Source organism: Eschscholzia californica, unplaced genomic scaffold (assembly GCF_041429995.1).
Source record: "Eschscholzia californica isolate CP2 unplaced genomic scaffold, dmEscCali1.0.p SCAF_1, whole genome shotgun sequence".
Taxonomy (NCBI): domain Eukaryota; kingdom Viridiplantae; phylum Streptophyta; class Magnoliopsida; order Ranunculales; family Papaveraceae; genus Eschscholzia; species Eschscholzia californica.
Genome location: NW_028238198.1, coordinates 21,180,799 through 21,198,365, shown reverse-complemented (window position 1 = coordinate 21,198,365; position 17,567 = coordinate 21,180,799). Strand labels below are relative to the sequence as shown.

The following is a 17,567-nucleotide window of genomic DNA, read 5'->3' as shown; positions in this document are numbered from 1 at the left end:
CAAGTGACGTGGAATTCATTTCCCATTTGTGTTAAGTCGGATATATTTCCCACTGTCAACTTAAAATTACTTGGTTCTGTGTAGATAGGTCATATGATCTTAATATCTTATACTTGGTTTATGATCTAACCGTAGTCAATATGAGACTAATTTTAACAATGTTTGTAGACCGACTTTCGACTGTTTGTTCATGTGGAACTATATATTATCGGCATTCTGCAACGAAACGTACCTCTAATACTCAATATCACAACACACCAATTTCATTACCAAATTCCACAAGCTCAACAATGATGTTAAGTATTATTACAGACAAGTAACAGAGTTATAAGCATTCATAGTCTCAACAAGAAAGAAGAATATTACATATTACTCAAAACAACAAAATAAAACAGAAAAAGAAAAGAAAGAAAAACAAGAACCCTTTCAAAAATTGTTAATCCACCAACAATATTTCCAGACTTCTCTCACACATTTACATATATGTATTCGATATTTCTCGTTCGATCTCTTACTCTGTTAATTCCAACAAGATTCTGCCCCAGAAGTTACCGTTATTGAACCGAGTCGAATTTCTTCTATATCAAATCATGTTAAACTTTTACTATTCAAACTGTGTTGTTTTTTTTTTGTTTTTTTGTTTTTGCTGCATGGAAGATAAATATCGTACACATTTGAACTTCTTATGCGTCGTCCACATTCTTTGGGTTGCAAGTTAATACAGCGTCTGCAACTGTGAGGAAAATCTTGTCCTGACCAATCGTATCAACCAAATCGGAAGCGTGAAGCTTCTCCATCACTATTGGCCCAGGATTTGCTAGAAGAAGCTGTGGAAGAAGAAAATGTTGATTAATAGACGTTCTCAAATCGTTACAAATAATATATCATTTTCTCTATCACAACAAGATTCATGGTAGACGAAAAACTTCTTATTTTTCTTCTTTTTATAAGTTCAACCTTATTGACCGAAATAGTAATTGGTTATAGAAAATTGGGTTTGTGTTCATGAAGTTTGTTAAATTACCTCTATATCTCTCTTTGTTAAACTCTTATACAATTCTTCAAGTGCGTGAATGCCACTGGTATCGATGTCAGTTACAGCTACAAACACAAAAAGTAGGTATAAATTGGACTAAAAACGAATTTTACATGATTGAAAGCATATATAAGCATTATAAACTTGGATATATATAAATACTTACGAGACATCTCAACGATCAAGAATTGTATTCTTGGAAGGTCTTTTGCTTGTACGTATTCTTCTTCCTCAGTCAACCACCTCAATATCCTGTAAGAAAAGCTTCTTTTAGTGGAATAAGAGTTATCTTGGTATGAAGGCTTTGAACTCTCATTCGAGAGGGACGAGGTCCTTCCGTTCATGAAATTGGGTCGGCCCAACTTCATGTTGGTCTTAATTTAAAAGGCATGTCAATATACTTTTAAGCTTGGACTCCCTAAGCGAACTCGTCCAAACCTGAGCAACCTATATGCAAATCTTACATAATTTGCGAACTTGTAGTGTGGTCTAGGGAGTTTTTGACTCACAACAAGGTAAGGCAAACTTTTTATTCTCTTCAACGGTGCTAGTTGGCCCAAGTTCTTGCCCAAACATGGCCTGAAAGCATACGCTCGCCGTAAAGCACACTAAGCTTCTCAACGTAACTAATTCTAGGCGTCAATCCCACTAAAATACTTGGCGAATATCTAAGACAAAGCCTTATATAATAAACTAAGCCCTGGAAGGCTTGCTTTAGCAATGTGAGATTAAGTTGCTTGCACATGAAACTTCCATTTCATATCCTAGGGGTCAATCCACTTACAACCAATTGGTTTCTGAGTTGGAAACCCACGAGTCGTGTTCAGAGCTGTAAGCCAATAATTTACTCAGAAATTCCAAGATGCTACTGGAGAAAGAAACAAGCTAAAAGAGTCAATACCTTTCCCTAATGTAGTTGGAGTTGGAAAAGTAAATTGCAGAGTCCACCCTCACCGTCAAAACACCGGGAACTTTAGTAGCACTAGGGTAGTGCTCAATGTTCCTATAAACTGTTGTTCCCGGAAGCTTCCCGAGTACTGCCGTTCGAGGCCTTGTTACTTGTAGGAGGATTTTCGCGAAGGATATTGAGACCTGTCATTGTTACAATTTACAAGCAGTCAGGGGCAGAACCAGGATTTTGTATTAGCGGGCTAGCACAAATTGAATCGAACTTTATCATAGATTATAATTTTCTTTTACCGCAACTAAAAGGCCAATCTCGACAGAAGCAAAAATGACACCGAAGAAAGCTCCAGCACAAGCGACAAAATCAAATTTATCAATCTTCCAAATGAGAACTGCTGCATCAATATCTACTAGACTAACAACGGCCGAGATAATGATGGATGCAAGAATGGCATTTGGCGTGTACTTAAATAGCGGCGTGATCACTAAAAGGGTCAGGACAACGACAACAGACATCACAATGTTGGAGACAGCAGTCCTGCATCCAGCCATGTAGTTCACCGCCGAGCGAGAGAAGGAACCTGAAACGAGAGAAATACCCATGACAAACTGGCAGAAAAAAATAAAAAGTCCTCAACTTGCATCCTCTTCACTGCCCATAGAGGTTTCCATGGGCTGTGCATTGGCAGGACATGCTGTTACTTGCGGTATGGCATCATAACAACGACAGGGGGGATGCCAGCCACGGTCCACAAACAATAGTGGCCAGATGTTTCGAGCCCACGACGTAACAGCCTATTGTTAAATTTGCGCATAAAAAACTACGAGCTATACTATTTCGGTAATAGTAGAGGTTTTTCGGTTTTCTATGTCTTGAATCTGCTCTATTAAAGCAAGGTCAGTGGTTTATCGACTAAAAACTTATGATGTAGGCATTTTCTTACCAGTAGCGACATAACAAGATGTCATTGAACCAACAACATTCATAGTTCCTAATGCAACCATTTCTTTGTTTCCATCTAATTGATAGTCTTTCATCGCTGCAAATGTTCGTCCGATAGCTGCAGCTTCCTATGAACCCAAAAAAGATCTAAATGTTATATACATGGACATAGTACTAATAATCCGGCTTAATTACGTATAAGCGAAAATGTGATGTAAAAAACGCTTACCGTTAACGCAATCATACCAGCCTCGACACCGATCTTAATACCAACGATAAGATAGTGACCACTGAAGTAAATTTGTTTCACTGATGGGGGATTCACACCTTTTCTTATGTGTTTAACCTTCATAGAGTAAGAGAGTATCATTAGTTCATATTGGCTCATATTAAGCTTTGAGTTTGAACAAGAAAACATTAAGTAACATTCACTTACTATTTGAACACCATCCTTGTCGGCACGAGTTATATATACGAAAAACGTAGCGAGTATAACCGAGATCAAAGGAGATATTGCAGGTACCCAGAAAAACTTCTTATTTTTCTTTCCCTGTTAATCAAAAATCATGTTGGAATCAAGAAAGATAAATCAATAGAGGTTTAAGGTTGTTGAAAAGAAGATGCACTTACTATGTATTTTGTGAAGAGCAAGAAAGCCAAGAATGATACACCAATTAGTATAGTTTGCCAGTTCCACTGCATAATAAAAGCAAGGGATGAAATTTCGGTAGGCATGGGAATGGAAATATATCGGTTATTTTGGCTGAAATATTTCGAAATATCTGTGACCAAGCGTTGTTAAGAAAAAGTAATTACATATTTCGTAGGCAGAATATTTGAAATATTTCGTTAATTTCGGTCGAAACATTTCGAAATTTAATTCCTTCAGTGAAAGAGTAACTAATAAAGTCAATATATTGTGTTTTTCAGTTTGAGTGAAAGAGTAATCAAAATCTTGTTGGGCTATAGGCCCGGTCTTGTTTCAGTTTGAGTTGGCAGTTATTGAGCGTATCACATCTTTGATGTATCAATGCCAAATGTTACGACATACGTCGATCGCAGTCGACTTCCATAAAAAAATATATATTGTGTTTTTCAAAACTTATAATTCCAATCTATTTTATTTATCACTTAGAAGTGTCATAAATAATCGATCGACTATACCCTAATCTAGGGTCCTTTTTTATTACCTATAGTCCTAGGTACTAGCATTAGATCCTTATTTTGTTAAAACTTCGGCGATATGGGACTAATCCTTGTGATTTGTTTAAGCCACGACCTCAACGATCTCTGCCTCGGTAAGAGTCAAGCTCACAAACCACCATACAGATGCTTCGTATCGAGAACGAGCTACACCCAAATTGTGGACCAACTCCACCTCGAGCGGCACACGAGGTATACTTAAGCCAGGTCTGCCATCAACGATGAACTTCAGCTCTTCTTTATCCAGCTAAACCTTGGCTCTGATACCATTTATGAGCACCCCATAACAATGTCGGATGCACAATATTGGGACACCCGTTAACATTGATACTCTATCAAGCTTAACCACCTGACGAATGGGCTTGAACCTAAGTTGGGTTTAACTAAAAAGGCCCATGTTATGCTATATACCAGATGGTAGAATCTTATTAGCTCAAAGTTTGTCAACTTCTTTCAATGCTATTATTCGACGCCATGATAGCTAAGTTAGTTAGTCGCCGAGTCGAATCAGGGTAAAAGAAGCTTACCCCGTGACGAGCTGAACCAAATACCGACTGCATAACCGAAATAATATCAGTCTTCTTAGTAAAGGTCTGAATACCAAGTAACCCTTTAAGTTGTTGAAGGGCAATAGTGACAGCAGCTCCAGCCATAAACCCAACAATTGCAGCATGAGATAGGAAGTCGATCAAAAATCCTAATCTGAAAGAAGTTAAAAAGAAAACGACGATGTTATAAGAACACAACTAGTGATAAAATTGAATAAGAAAAATCTAACAAACTAAAAGATGGGGTCCCATAAGATCAATGACCTGAAAAACCCAAGTGCAAATTGAGTGATCCCAGCAAAAAATGTAGCTGTGAATGCAAGTCTTTCATATTCATGTTTATTTGTTACGGGATCAATCTCAGCTCGGAGAAGTGTCCCTAACAAGAGAGATACAACAGCTACTGGTCCAATGGCAATATCCCTTGAACTTCCCATGAAGGCATAAATCAAAGGCGGTACAAAACTCGAGTCTGTAACATTATAAGAACAAAATGAGACAGTTGTATATGTATAGCGAAAAAAGCGACAATAAGCCAAAGAAGATGTGGATGCAAGTATAGAAACTTACACAATCCATACTGAGGGTCAAGATTAGCAAGCTTTGCATATCCAATGTCCTGTTTTGCATGTTAGATGAGGGTTAGAACGATATATTTATCGACATTAATTCTTCTCAATTACAAGTTCCGACCCTTTTTCGCTCAAAGTTTTATTTACCTGAGGAATACAAAGACTTGCAATGGTGAGTCCTGCAATGAGATCGCCTTTAAATTTGGACAAATTGTAGTGTCTTCCCCATTCAAGAATCGGAAACACAGCTTGGATTCCTAAGACGAACTTTCTTGATTTTGATTGATCCTTAAACTCGCGTAAAGGTTCATCCGAAAAGAAAGTTTCTTTGAACTTCTCTGTGAATTCTTTCCACAGATTTTGTTTAGGTGGTACTCCCACCTTATGAACAGATGGTTCATTGTGTACATGCCTCCGAGACGATATGTTCGCTCGGTCTATCTCCCTCCTATCATGATCGTCGTTGGAATGGACAGAACGACCCATCTTAAAGTCGATATTATATATCGAGGTGATCAATATTCACCTGTAAAGTAAAAAAAGTTAGAAGATTGTGAATAAGCAACCACGAATGCCGACACTTAGTCTAATGAGATATCTATTATAACTTCAAGTACTACATCAAGTAAGACGACTAGTTTCTGCGAAAACAAGGACAATATATAAGCATCATGGGTCTGTATTTTTCTTTGAAAATAGTATCAAACCAATCATAAAAAGTTCAACTAGTCCTATGAAAATAGAAACTAAAGAAAGAAAGAGGAGAAGAAAGAAAACAAGTCCCACCTTTCAAGTTTACAAGACAATTAGACTATCTCATGGGAATGCTAAGGATTTTATTTCTTATATAGAAATTCCTCGGGAAGTTCCCGAAGCAAACAAAACGGACTACATCGACAATGAATTATGAATCTAGACCGCTTCTGGGTCACGTTCTAAATTTCAAACAAATTACACTGATAATTGAAGTTGACTAATTGATAATTAGTATATTAATATTACTCCATAATTGATGGAACTTGGAAGAACTTTATAACTCATTCATCTTCCATTGTTTAAGAATATAATATATGGTTTAAGTAGATTGTTAACTTAGGTACTTTATGGCCAATACAAGAAATAATAATATTTTCTTATGTCGGAGTTAACATGAAGATTCAAAAAGAGAATCAAATGATGCAAGTTTAATGGTGGTAGTGATCTTAAAGAACTTAAATTCAAAAGCAAAAGCGACAAGCGACTTCGAATCACCACAAATAGGCATCTTCACTACTAGCCTAAAATGTCCCATTCATGGCATATGTCTAAATAGATGTGCAAAACATTTAAACAACATACTGAATCAAAATGAATTCCGTTCTATACATATATGCCATGGTTCCTTCGACAGGACGCAAAAATTTATATATACCCTTACAGTTACTTTTTCTCACCTAAAAAGCAGTAGAAAAATTGCATAAAAATTTCAATTAACCGAAATATTTGGCTAAAATGAGATTATTAACCTTGGTTTTGTGATGGCTACGTGTAGTCGTGATGAAACAATCATATGACATATCAGAGAAATATTATGTTAATACAAGTGAATAAGAAACTTAGAGATAATGAGGAATCAAGAAATGATAAAAAGGATAAAATACTAATATAATAAACAAAAACAACTCTAGAATTTGATCAAGTTCTTCATTGTCTCTTAAAAATAAAATATATATGCAACTTATCCTAAACCATGTATAACTATTAATTAAGAGGAACGGGACAATGTTTAAGAACATTATTTAATCTTAACAGGCACTTTAAAGACAGCTTTCACAACCGGAATAACGGATGTTTAGGTGACGACTGGGGTTGTTACCATTTTACCCATTATCTGAAAAATCTTGTTTTCCTTTAATCGAAGTATTGATACAACAAAATTACAACTTTTTCTAGTAATTTGACATATCATTTCTCAAGTTTAGTTGTTGTTGCACAAAATCAAGACACACCATTAGACTCTATGATATATGACTGTTGTAAGTTTGTTGTACCAGTAGAATGACTTGTTTTTTCTTTTTTAACCTCGAGCACTTCTCCCCTTCTTGTTAATGCCTTTCTCATGTTCAAGCTCCTTCAATGAAACCCCGATATCACGTGTCGTTTTTGTGTTTTTCTAGTAGTAACAACCATAAACTGTTTCACTACCATTTTCGAGATTTTCGCATGTGCATCTAAACCAACCTAAATGATGTCAGTAATGAACTAAAACATTAATGAGAAATTGCAGAAATAGTGTTGATTCAGTAATTGTTTCATGAAAATGAAACAATACCCTTGTAGAAATCCCAAAAGGCAAGTTGACAAATTCAATTGGAACACATCAAATATAATAGCTTATGAAGTTGACAAACAAATGAATAGTTTCCCATAAAAATATATAAATATTAATCAAACCCATTAACTTAATCTATAGGTGGGTCATGTTAATTTGCATTAAAAGAAATTAAATAGATGTTACAATATGGAGATTCTCACCTAATAATTGATTGAAAAGGTTTTGCTTGAGAACCATCAAATGTGCTGGTAGTAATCAAAGTAAATCAATCACCTTTTAACTTAGAATCCTTCTTTCAGAAACCCAACAAAGATTTCAAACTAAATAGAGTAAAAGACCAACTAATTGAAAATGCCAATGACTTACTTATCTATTTCTTTGTTTGGCTACTTGCCCTTTTCTCTCTTCAGTCTTCATTAGATGATTTTCACCTCTATCTCTGGTAAGGGTTACTGATTCGCAAAGAGACATAGTATAATAGTAGTGTAAAGACTGAAGGAGGGAAAACCCATAGTAGAATAAGACCTGTTACTACCAGTGTACGGAGGGGGGGGGGGGGGGGGGGGGGATAAATTCTATGCGGACTTTGGTAGGCTTTATCATTTGATGATTTTTGTGAAGAATTTAGGACAAATTTGGAGCCCAAAATGTCTTTAGAAAGTACACAGTATGATGGGGGTAAAATTTCCGAAACCCCCTTCTTCTTTTCGAAATTTACGAAACGGGCATCGAAAAATTCTCGGAAAACTCGAAAATTTCTGAGAAATAATCTGACACGTCTCCAATCATACTGTGTACTTTTCATAAATTTACAAAATTGCCACCGAAAAATTCCCGGGAAATGCGAAATTATTTGAAAAAAATCTGACGCACCTGACATTAAACCTTGTACTGTCCACGAAGAAGGGGGGGGGGGATAAATTCAATGCGGACTTTGGTAGGCTTTATCATTTGATGATTTTTGTGAAGAATTTAGGACAAATTTGGAGCCCAAAATGTCTTTAGAAAGTACACAGTATGATGGGGGTGAAATTTCCGAAACCCCCTTCTTCTTTTCGAAATTTACGAAACGGGCATCGAAAAATTCTCGGGAAACTCGAAAATTTCTGAGAAATAATCTGACACGTCTCCAATCATACTGTGTACTTTTCATAAATTTACAAAATTGCCACCGAAAAATTCCCGAGAAATGCGAAATTATTTGAAAAATAGTCTGACGCACCTGACATTAAACCTTGTACTGTCCACGAAGAAGGGGGGGATAAATTCTATGCGGACTTTGGTAGGCTTTATCATTTGATGATTTTTGTGAAGAATTTAGGACAAATTTGGAGCCCAAAATGTCTTTAGAAAGTACACAGTATGATGGGGGTGAAATTTCCGAAACCCCCTTCTTCTTTTCGAAATTTACGAAACGGGCATCGAAAAATTCTCGGGAAACTCGAAAATTTCTGAGAAATAATCTGACACGTCTCCAATCATACTGTGTACTTTTCATAAATTTACAAAATTGCCACCGAAAAATTCCCGGGAAATGCGAAATTATTTGAAAAATAGTCTGACGCACCTGACATTAAACCTTGTACTGTCCACGAATTTACAGAATTGTCATTACAAAATTTACCAACTTGCCATTACAAAATTTACCAATTCTATGCGGACTTTGGTAGGCTTTATCATTTGATGATTTTTGTGAAGAATTTAGGACAAATTTGGAGCCCAAAATGTCTTTAGAAAGTACACAGTATGATGGGGGTAAAATTTCCGAAACCCCCTTCTTCTTTTCGAAATTTACGAAACGGGCATCGAAAAATTCTCGGAAAACTCGAAAATTTCTGAGAAATAATCTGACACGTCTCCAATCATACTGTGTACTTTTCATAAATTTACAAAATTGCCACCGAAAAATTCCCGGGAAATGCGAAATTATTTGAAAAAAAATCTGACGCACCTGACATTAAACCTTGTACTGTCCACGAAGAAGGGGGGGGGGGGATAAATTCAATGCGGACTTTGGTAGGCTTTATCATTTGATGATTTTTGTGAAGAATTTAGGACAAATTTGGAGCCCAAAATGTCTTTAGAAAGTACACAGTATGATGGGGGTGAAATTTCCGAAACCCCCTTCTTCTTTTCGAAATTTACGAAACGGGCATCGAAAAATTCTCGGGAAACTCGAAAATTTCTGAGAAATAATCTGACACGTCTCCAATCATACTGTGTACTTTTCATAAATTTACAAAATTGCCACCGAAAAATTCCCGAGAAATGCGAAATTATTTGAAAAATAGTCTGACGCACCTGACATTAAACCTTGTACTGTCCACGAAGAAGGGGGGGATAAATTCTATGCGGACTTTGGTAGGCTTTATCATTTGATGATTTTTGTGAAGAATTTAGGACAAATTTGGAGCCCAAAATGTCTTTAGAAAGTACACAGTATGATGGGGGTGAAATTTCCGAAACCCCCTTCTTCTTTTCGAAATTTACGAAACGGGCATCGAAAAATTCTCGGGAAACTCGAAAATTTCTGAGAAATAATCTGACACGTCTCCAATCATACTGTGTACTTTTCATAAATTTACAAAATTGCCACCGAAAAATTCCCGGGAAATGCGAAATTATTTGAAAAATAGTCTGACGCACCTGACATTAAACCTTGTACTGTCCACGAATTTACAGAATTGCCATTACAAAATTTACCAACTTGCCATTACAAAATTTACCAATTCTATGCGGACTTTGGTAGGCTTTATCATTTGATGATTTTTGTGAAGAATTTAGGACAAATTTGGAGCCCAAAATGTCTTTAGAAAGTACACAGTATGATGGGGGTAAAATTTCCGAAACCCCCTTCTTCTTTTCGAAATTTACGAAACGGGCATCGAAAAATTCTCGGAAAACTCGAAAATTTCTGAGAAATAATCTGACACGTCTCCAATCATACTGTGTACTTTTCATAAATTTACAAAATTGCCACCGAAAAATTCCCGGGAAATGCGAAATTATTTGAAAAAAATCTGACGCACCTGACATTAAACCTTGTACTGTCCACGAAGAAGGGGGGGGGGGATAAATTCAATGCGGACTTTGGTAGGCTTTATCATTTGATGATTTTTGTGAAGAATTTAGGACAAATTTGGAGCCCAAAATGTCTTTAGAAAGTACACAGTATGATGGGGGTGAAATTTCCGAAACCCCCTTCTTCTTTTCGAAATTTACGAAACGGGCATCGAAAAATTCTCGGGAAACTCGAAAATTTCTGAGAAATAATCTGACACGTCTCCAATCATACTGTGTACTTTTCATAAATTTACAAAATTGCCACCGAAAAATTCCCGAGAAATGCGAAATTATTTGAAAAATAGTCTGACGCACCTGACATTAAACCTTGTACTGTCCACGAAGAAGGGGGGGATAAATTCTATGCGGACTTTGGTAGGCTTTATCATTTGATGATTTTTGTGAAGAATTTAGGACAAATTTGGAGCCCAAAATGTCTTTAGAAAGTACACAGTATGATGGGGGTGAAATTTCCGAAACCCCCTTCTTCTTTTCGAAATTTACGAAACGGGCATCGAAAAATTCTCGGGAAACTCGAAAATTTCTGAGAAATAATCTGACACGTCTCCAATCATACTGTGTACTTTTCATAAATTTACAAAATTGCCACCGAAAAATTCCCGGGAAATGCGAAATTATTTGAAAAATAGTCTGACGCACCTGACATTAAACCTTGTACTGTCCACGAATTTACAGAATTGCCATTACAAAATTTACCAACTTGCCATTTTCGTTCTTTTTTCCAGATTTATTTCTTATTTCTTTTTTATTTTCTCCCACACATATTTCTCTCTCCAATCTTTTTAAATTTCTTTCTCCAATCTCAACAAATTTCGTTCTTTTTTCAGATTTATTTCTTATCTCTTTCCAATCTCAACAAATTTCTTCATTTTTGGTAGTTTTTCTTGAATTTGTACAAGGAAATTTTCTTGTGACCAGGAATTATTTAGTGTACTGGCCATTTTTTCGATATGTACTACACATTTTTGTACTGGGAATTTTCTTGTGTACCGGGAATTGTTCTGTGTGCTGGCCATTTGGTTATGTACTAGACATTTCTGTTCTGGGAATTTTCTTGTGTACAGGGAATTGTTCTGTGTACAAGCCATTTGGTTATGTACTAGACATTTTTGTAGTGGGAATTTTCTTGTCTACCGAGAATTGTTTGGTGTACTCGCCCTTCGGCTATGTACTAGACATTTTTGTACTGAGAATTTTCTTGTGCACCGGGAATTGTTCCGTGTACTGACCATTTGGTTCAGTACTGGACACTTTTGAATTGGGAATTTTCTTCTCTACCGGGAATGGTTTTGTACACTGGCCATTTGGTTATGTACTTTGATGTATATTTAGAGATGAAGAAGATAAAATGTGAAACAAATAAGAATGATGAAGAAGAAAAATAAGAACATAAAACTTTTAGATAGAGAAAGACAGAAAACTCTGATGTTTTTAGAGATTGAAAGAGATGAAGAAGATAAGATGTGAAACAAAATAAGAATGATGAACATCCCAAAATAAGAACATAAAACTTTAGAGAGAGAAAGAATACAAAATTTATGTTCTTAGAGATTGAAAGAGATAAAAAAGATAAAATGTGAAACAAAATAAGAATGATGAAGAAGATTTTTGGATGTATAAATAAGAAGAAAGAAGGAGTTGAAACAAAATATAATGGGCGGGATCGAAAAAAATTGCCTGAAATTTCGTAAAAAAATGGCGCCATTTTTGAATTTTCAAAAAATCTGAATGTTTCTCTAACATTACGTCATGTACGGGGTATTAATTGCTTCGCTGTCATCCGTCAAATTGTCAGAAAACACAGAAATTTCTCGTGAAGGGGTAAAAGAGGGATAAATAAAATAAAACCCAGAAAAGTGTGAGTTGTCCTGACAATATGGACTGGGTTCACATTTTTGTTTTGGGCTGGGGGTAATGCTTATTTACCCTCCATTTTTTGGGCATCTCACTCAAAAATCCCAACAATAATCTATATAATAAAACAGAAGGGAAAACGATGACTGGGACAAGCATATTGTCTAGAAGCCCTAGTATATTGTCGTAGCTTGGTGGTAAAGGGTTTAGATCTTAAATGAAAGGTCAAGGATTCGATTCCTACCATTCGCATTGTTTAAATTTTACTTAATTTTTTTCTAATATCCATTGTATGGGGGCCCTAATTTTTAGTTTCGCTTGGGCCTCCCGATATACTAGGGTCGGCCCTGCTCTCTTACTTAATTCGCGAAAAACGAGACGGAGTCCCACCCATCAAATCACTCTTACAACTGACATTTATTACAGCTAACATTTATTACTTTCAAATATTTTTTTCTCTCTCTCTTCATTTGTCTCAAAAACGAAAAAAGTTGGAAGCACTTTAAAGAAGGCCAGCGATTCGGGAAAGCAAAATAGTTTCGGGGGTGTGAAATTGTAAAGGGAATATGTCAAATTTTAGAAATTTTCACGGGAAAACAAATTTTAAGGGGAAATCAAACATTGCTTCTTCCTCTTCTTCTTCATCATCTTCAACTCCGCCACCATTTCCGACCACCATCTCCGGCCACAACCACCACCATTTTCTTCCTCCTCTCTCCACTCTCTCTCTTATAGTTTGTCTCTCCAAGAGGAGAGGAGATCCAGACACACTATATAAACCCATCAACCCTCTACTACCAATATAACTATATCACTTTCTTGAGTTTCAATTAGTTTCACAAACCCTAATTCCGTTCTTCCTTTTTTTTCAATCAATTCTTCAAAATCTTTTGTTTATCAATCTCTCTCACTAGATGGTCTAAGAGAAAGCCAATGACGTAAGAAATTGTCCATACCATGTTAGGAATCTTCATTTGAAGATCCATTGATGTTACCCCATACCAGATTTCTGAGGCTATTTTCTTCTTCATCAAACCCTAAATATTAAATTTCTAGAGAATAGGAGATTAATTGATAAGAGGCAATGATGTTTAAAAATTACACCATCAAACTTTGAGAGCTAATTAAGCTTGTTGCTGTAAACTGATACATAATCACTGAGCCTCCTCCTCCCCCATTATTCTTTCCATTTTTAAAAATGAGTTCTTTCTTAAATCTTCAATTATTTTAGGGTTTTAGTATTTGATTAGATTTAGAATTTTTATCCTTTTAGGGTTTGGTGGGGAAGACAATAATGGGTTTGATGTAAATTTCATTTCCAAAAACGGAATATTAGGGTTTGGTGATGATGGTGGTGGTCGTATTTTGGTGTTGATGGTGGTGACCGGATTTCGGTGATGATAGTGGTGGCCGGATTCCAACAACCTTGCCGGAATGTAGAAGATATGGTCAAAAAATTTGTTATCCCCCTAACATTTTGAAAATATATTGGTCAACTAAAGTTCACCAGTTTTTGACTAAGTCTTCACACTCCGGAAACTATTTTGATTTCCCCAAAGCGCTGGCCTTTAAAGAAACTTATTTCTGCACTTATACCTGTGTTGGTGGCAAAAGTAGCAGTTCGATAAACATTTTGTAAAATTTTTAATATAGAAGTTAGGTGTCTTGATTTTGTAAATAAGTTTCGTTCTAAATTTTTTTTCATAACACTTTTAAACATAATATTAATTGTCGGGAACAGATTATAAAATAGATTATAAAATGTTTTTTTGTTAGATTTTTTATATTTGAATAGAGTTTGAAATTTTCTTTTAGTACTTATACCTGTATTAGTTGCAAATTAAATTGTCAGCTAAGCATTTTACAAAATGTTATGAACATTCTGATGTGAGACGTGCACAAAGTAGTAGTTAGATGAACATTTTGTAAAATATTTTAGTATAGATGTTAGGTGTCTTGACTGTGTAAATAACTTTAGTTCTCAAAAATTTTCACAACACTTTTAAATATTAAGTTGGTTGTTGGGAACATTTTACAAAATGTTTACATCTCGTACATTTTTAGATTTGAATAGAGTTTGAAGTGATATTATGTCTGCACTTATACTTATGTTGGTGGCAAAAGTAGTCGTTAGATGAGCATTTTGTAAAATGTTTTAGTGTAGATGTTTGGTTTCTTTATTTTGTAAATAACTTTAGTGCTGAGAAAAAAAAATTATGTTACACTTATACTTGTGTTAGTTGCAAATTAAGTAGTTAGCTGAACATTTTACAAAATGTTATAAACATTCTCATGTGAGACGTGGACAATGTTGAGAATGTTTACACAGTACATGATAATATTTGAAACAACTTTTGAAATGTACTAACATAGCCGTCTTAGTCTCTAGGTCTCAGATCAAGACCGGGACAATCATCTTTCGGTTCAAACTCTCTATCTTGAAATGCAGTCTAGAGAAAAGAAACAAAAAAAATAATTAAAATCTCTCCCTCTCAATAAAATAATAACTAATTTAAGAGAAAAGAATACAAAAAATAATAACTAATAAAGATCTCTCTTTCTCTCTCAATAAAATATAACAATAAGATTCGTAACATTTGATCGATACAAGTGTCTGTGCCCTAAGGCATGGAATATACCCTAGTAATATTAAAATAATAAATGACCACCAAATGCCCATCAATGTCCACAAATATTTACAGATGTCTACGAAAAATATATTTTTGAAATGTTCATACAAATATATTATTTCATGTGATTAAACAATAATAATAATATTAAAATAATAAATGTCTACCAAATGTCCATCAATGTCCACAAATATTCACAGATGTCTACGAAAGTCGAAAAATATATTTTTGAAATGTTCATACAAATAAGATTGTTTCATGCGATTAAACAATAATAATAATATTAAAATAATAATCAAATGTCCATCAATGTCCACAAATATTCACAGATGTTTACGAAAGTCGAAAAATATATTTTTAATGTTCATACAAATATATTATTTATAGTGATTAAACAATAATAATATTAAAATAATAAATGTCTACCAAATGTTCATTAATGTCTACAAATATTCACAGATGTCTACGAAAGTCGAAAAATATATTTTTGAAATGTTCATACAAATATATTATTTCATGTGATTAAACAATAATAATAATATTAAAATAATAAATGTCTACCAAATGTCCGTCAATGTCCACAAATATTCACATATGTCTATGAAAGTCGAAAAATATATTTTTAAAATGTTTATACAAATATATTATTTAATGTGATTAAACAATAATAATAGTATTAAAATAAGGGTTATTTCTCAAATGACCCCCTACTTTGTGACCAGCTTCCTGCTAGGCCCCCTTAGATTAACAATAATTCCAGTATGGCCCCCTTTTTCCGTTAACTTTAACTTTCCATCACTCTCTCTCCTCCATCATGTTTTCTCTCTCTGCCAAGTCACGCCACATCATCTGTTACGCCACCTCATCACCTTCTCCCGCATGGGTCGCCGACCGGCCAAATTTCCGGCCAGCGACCTTCAAACGATTTTTTTTTCTCTTCTTCATCCTCCCTCCCTCTCTCCTATTTTCTCTCTCTTCTTCTTCGTCTCTCTTCTTCTTCCTTTCTCTTCTTCTTCTTCCTTTCTCTTCTTCTTCTTCCTCTCTCTCTTTCCTTCTCTTCTCACCCCCTCTCTCTCTAAAATGGCCGGCGAAGGGGGTAAGCCTTCGCTGGCCGTCGGTCTGGGGAAACCAGACCTTCGTCGGTCTAGGTTTTTCCCAGACCTTCGAAGGTTTGCGAAAACCAGACCTTCGAAGGTCTGGGATAACCAGACCTTCGTCGGTCTAGTTTCCCAAACCGACGGCCGGCGAAGGGTTACCCCCTTCGCCGGCCATTTTAGAGAGAGTGAGAGTGAGAAGAGAGGGGAAGAGAGAGAGAAAGAGAAAAAAAAAGAAGATAGAGGAAGAAGAAGAAGAAGAGAGAGAAAACAGGAGAGAGAGGGAGAGGAAGAAGAAGAGAGATTTTTTTTTGGTTTGAAGGTCGCCGACTGGAAATTTGGCCGGTTGGCGACCCCTGTCGGAGAAGGTGATGAGGTGGCGTAACAGATGATGTGGCGTGACTTGGCAAAGAGAGAAAACATGATGGATGAGAGAGAGTGACAGAAAGTTAAAGTTAACAGAAAAAAGGGGGCCATACGGGAAATATTGCTAATCTAGGGGGCCTGGCAGGAAGCTGGTCACAAAGTAAGGGGCCATTTGGGAAATAACCCTTAAAATAATAAATGTCTACCAAATGTCCATCAATGTCTACAAATATTCACAGATGTCTACGGAAGTCGAAAAATATATTATGAAATGTTAGTACAAATATATTACTTCGTGTGATTAAACAATAATAATATTAAAATAATAAACATCCACCAAATGTCCATCAATGTACGCAGATATTCACAGACGTCTACGAAAGTCGAAAAATATATTTTTTGATTAGTACAAATATAATATGCATTACACATTTTGTCAATGGATTCAAGATCTTGAAATGACCCCAAGATATTTTGTTTATGGATCAAATATCCTGAAATGTCTATAAAGATATTTCGTCTACAAACTCAATGTCTTGAAAATGTCCATGAAGACATTTTGTCTATAATAAATCAACCGAAATGTCTTGAAATGTCTACGGGACATTTTGTCTATAAATGTCTGTGAAAGTCCCAATCCACTACCCTTAAAGGTAGGAAGACTATTTTCAAGTTTACTTTATTTAAATACCTTACAACAAGTCAATAAACATGGATTTCAGCTCCATTGTGAATTGAATGCATGACTTCCGGATTTATAGAATAGATGCATGACCAATTGACCAAGCAAGGGTTGACTTTACAATTTTCATGAGGGGTCGAGCCACTAGACCTTACATAGAAATTTTTTAAAGTTTTTTCTCAAAGAATTTCTTCAATCCAAAATTCAATTTAGATATTTAAGATGATGTTGCAGTAGTTAAGAGTAATGTTGCTTATAAGCTTGGGTCGGTCGTACAGATGATGTTGCAGCTGTTAAGAGTAATGTTGCTTATAAGTTTGGGTCGGTCGTCCGTA

The 17,567-nt window shown here is 35.4% G+C and overlaps 1 protein-coding gene and 1 non-coding gene across 6 annotated transcripts; one reads left to right on the top strand and one right to left on the bottom strand.

Moving 5' to 3' along the window:
- Positions 1–247: 247 nt before the first annotated feature.
- LOC147565074 (sulfate transporter 1.3-like) lies at positions 248–8,118 on the bottom strand. Of its 5 annotated transcripts, XM_086651528.1 has the most exons (15): positions 7,889–8,107; positions 7,723–7,767; positions 5,356–5,734; positions 5,207–5,255; positions 4,901–5,108; positions 4,616–4,790; positions 3,516–3,581; positions 3,322–3,435; positions 3,115–3,231; positions 2,887–3,013; positions 2,237–2,523; positions 1,938–2,128; positions 1,203–1,288; positions 1,025–1,101; positions 248–827 (listed from the first exon to the last, which is right to left on the bottom strand). In XM_086651528.1, exons 3-15 carry the CDS (start codon positions 5,692–5,694, stop codon positions 684–686), a joined length of 1,980 nt encoding a protein of 659 aa, XP_086507654.1. In that variant the 5' UTR covers positions 5,695–5,734; positions 7,723–7,767; positions 7,889–8,107; the 3' UTR covers positions 248–683. The 5 variants fall into 5 exon arrangements, 4 of the variants coding, with proteins under 4 accessions (XP_086507654.1, XP_086507655.1, XP_086507653.1 ...); XR_015230104.1 differs by lacking the exons at positions 7,723–7,767; positions 7,889–8,107 and adding an exon at positions 5,995–6,028 and having other exon boundaries at positions 1,203–1,369; positions 1,481–2,128; XM_086651529.1 differs by having other exon boundaries at positions 7,723–8,118.
- A 5,421-nt stretch (positions 8,119–13,539) lies between these two features.
- On the top strand, positions 13,540–13,625 carry LOC147565073 (small nucleolar RNA snoR116). Its single transcript, XR_015231655.1, has one exon. It is a non-coding gene; the product is annotated as a small nucleolar RNA snoR116 (small nucleolar RNA).
- Positions 13,626–17,567: the final 3,942 nt, after the last annotated feature.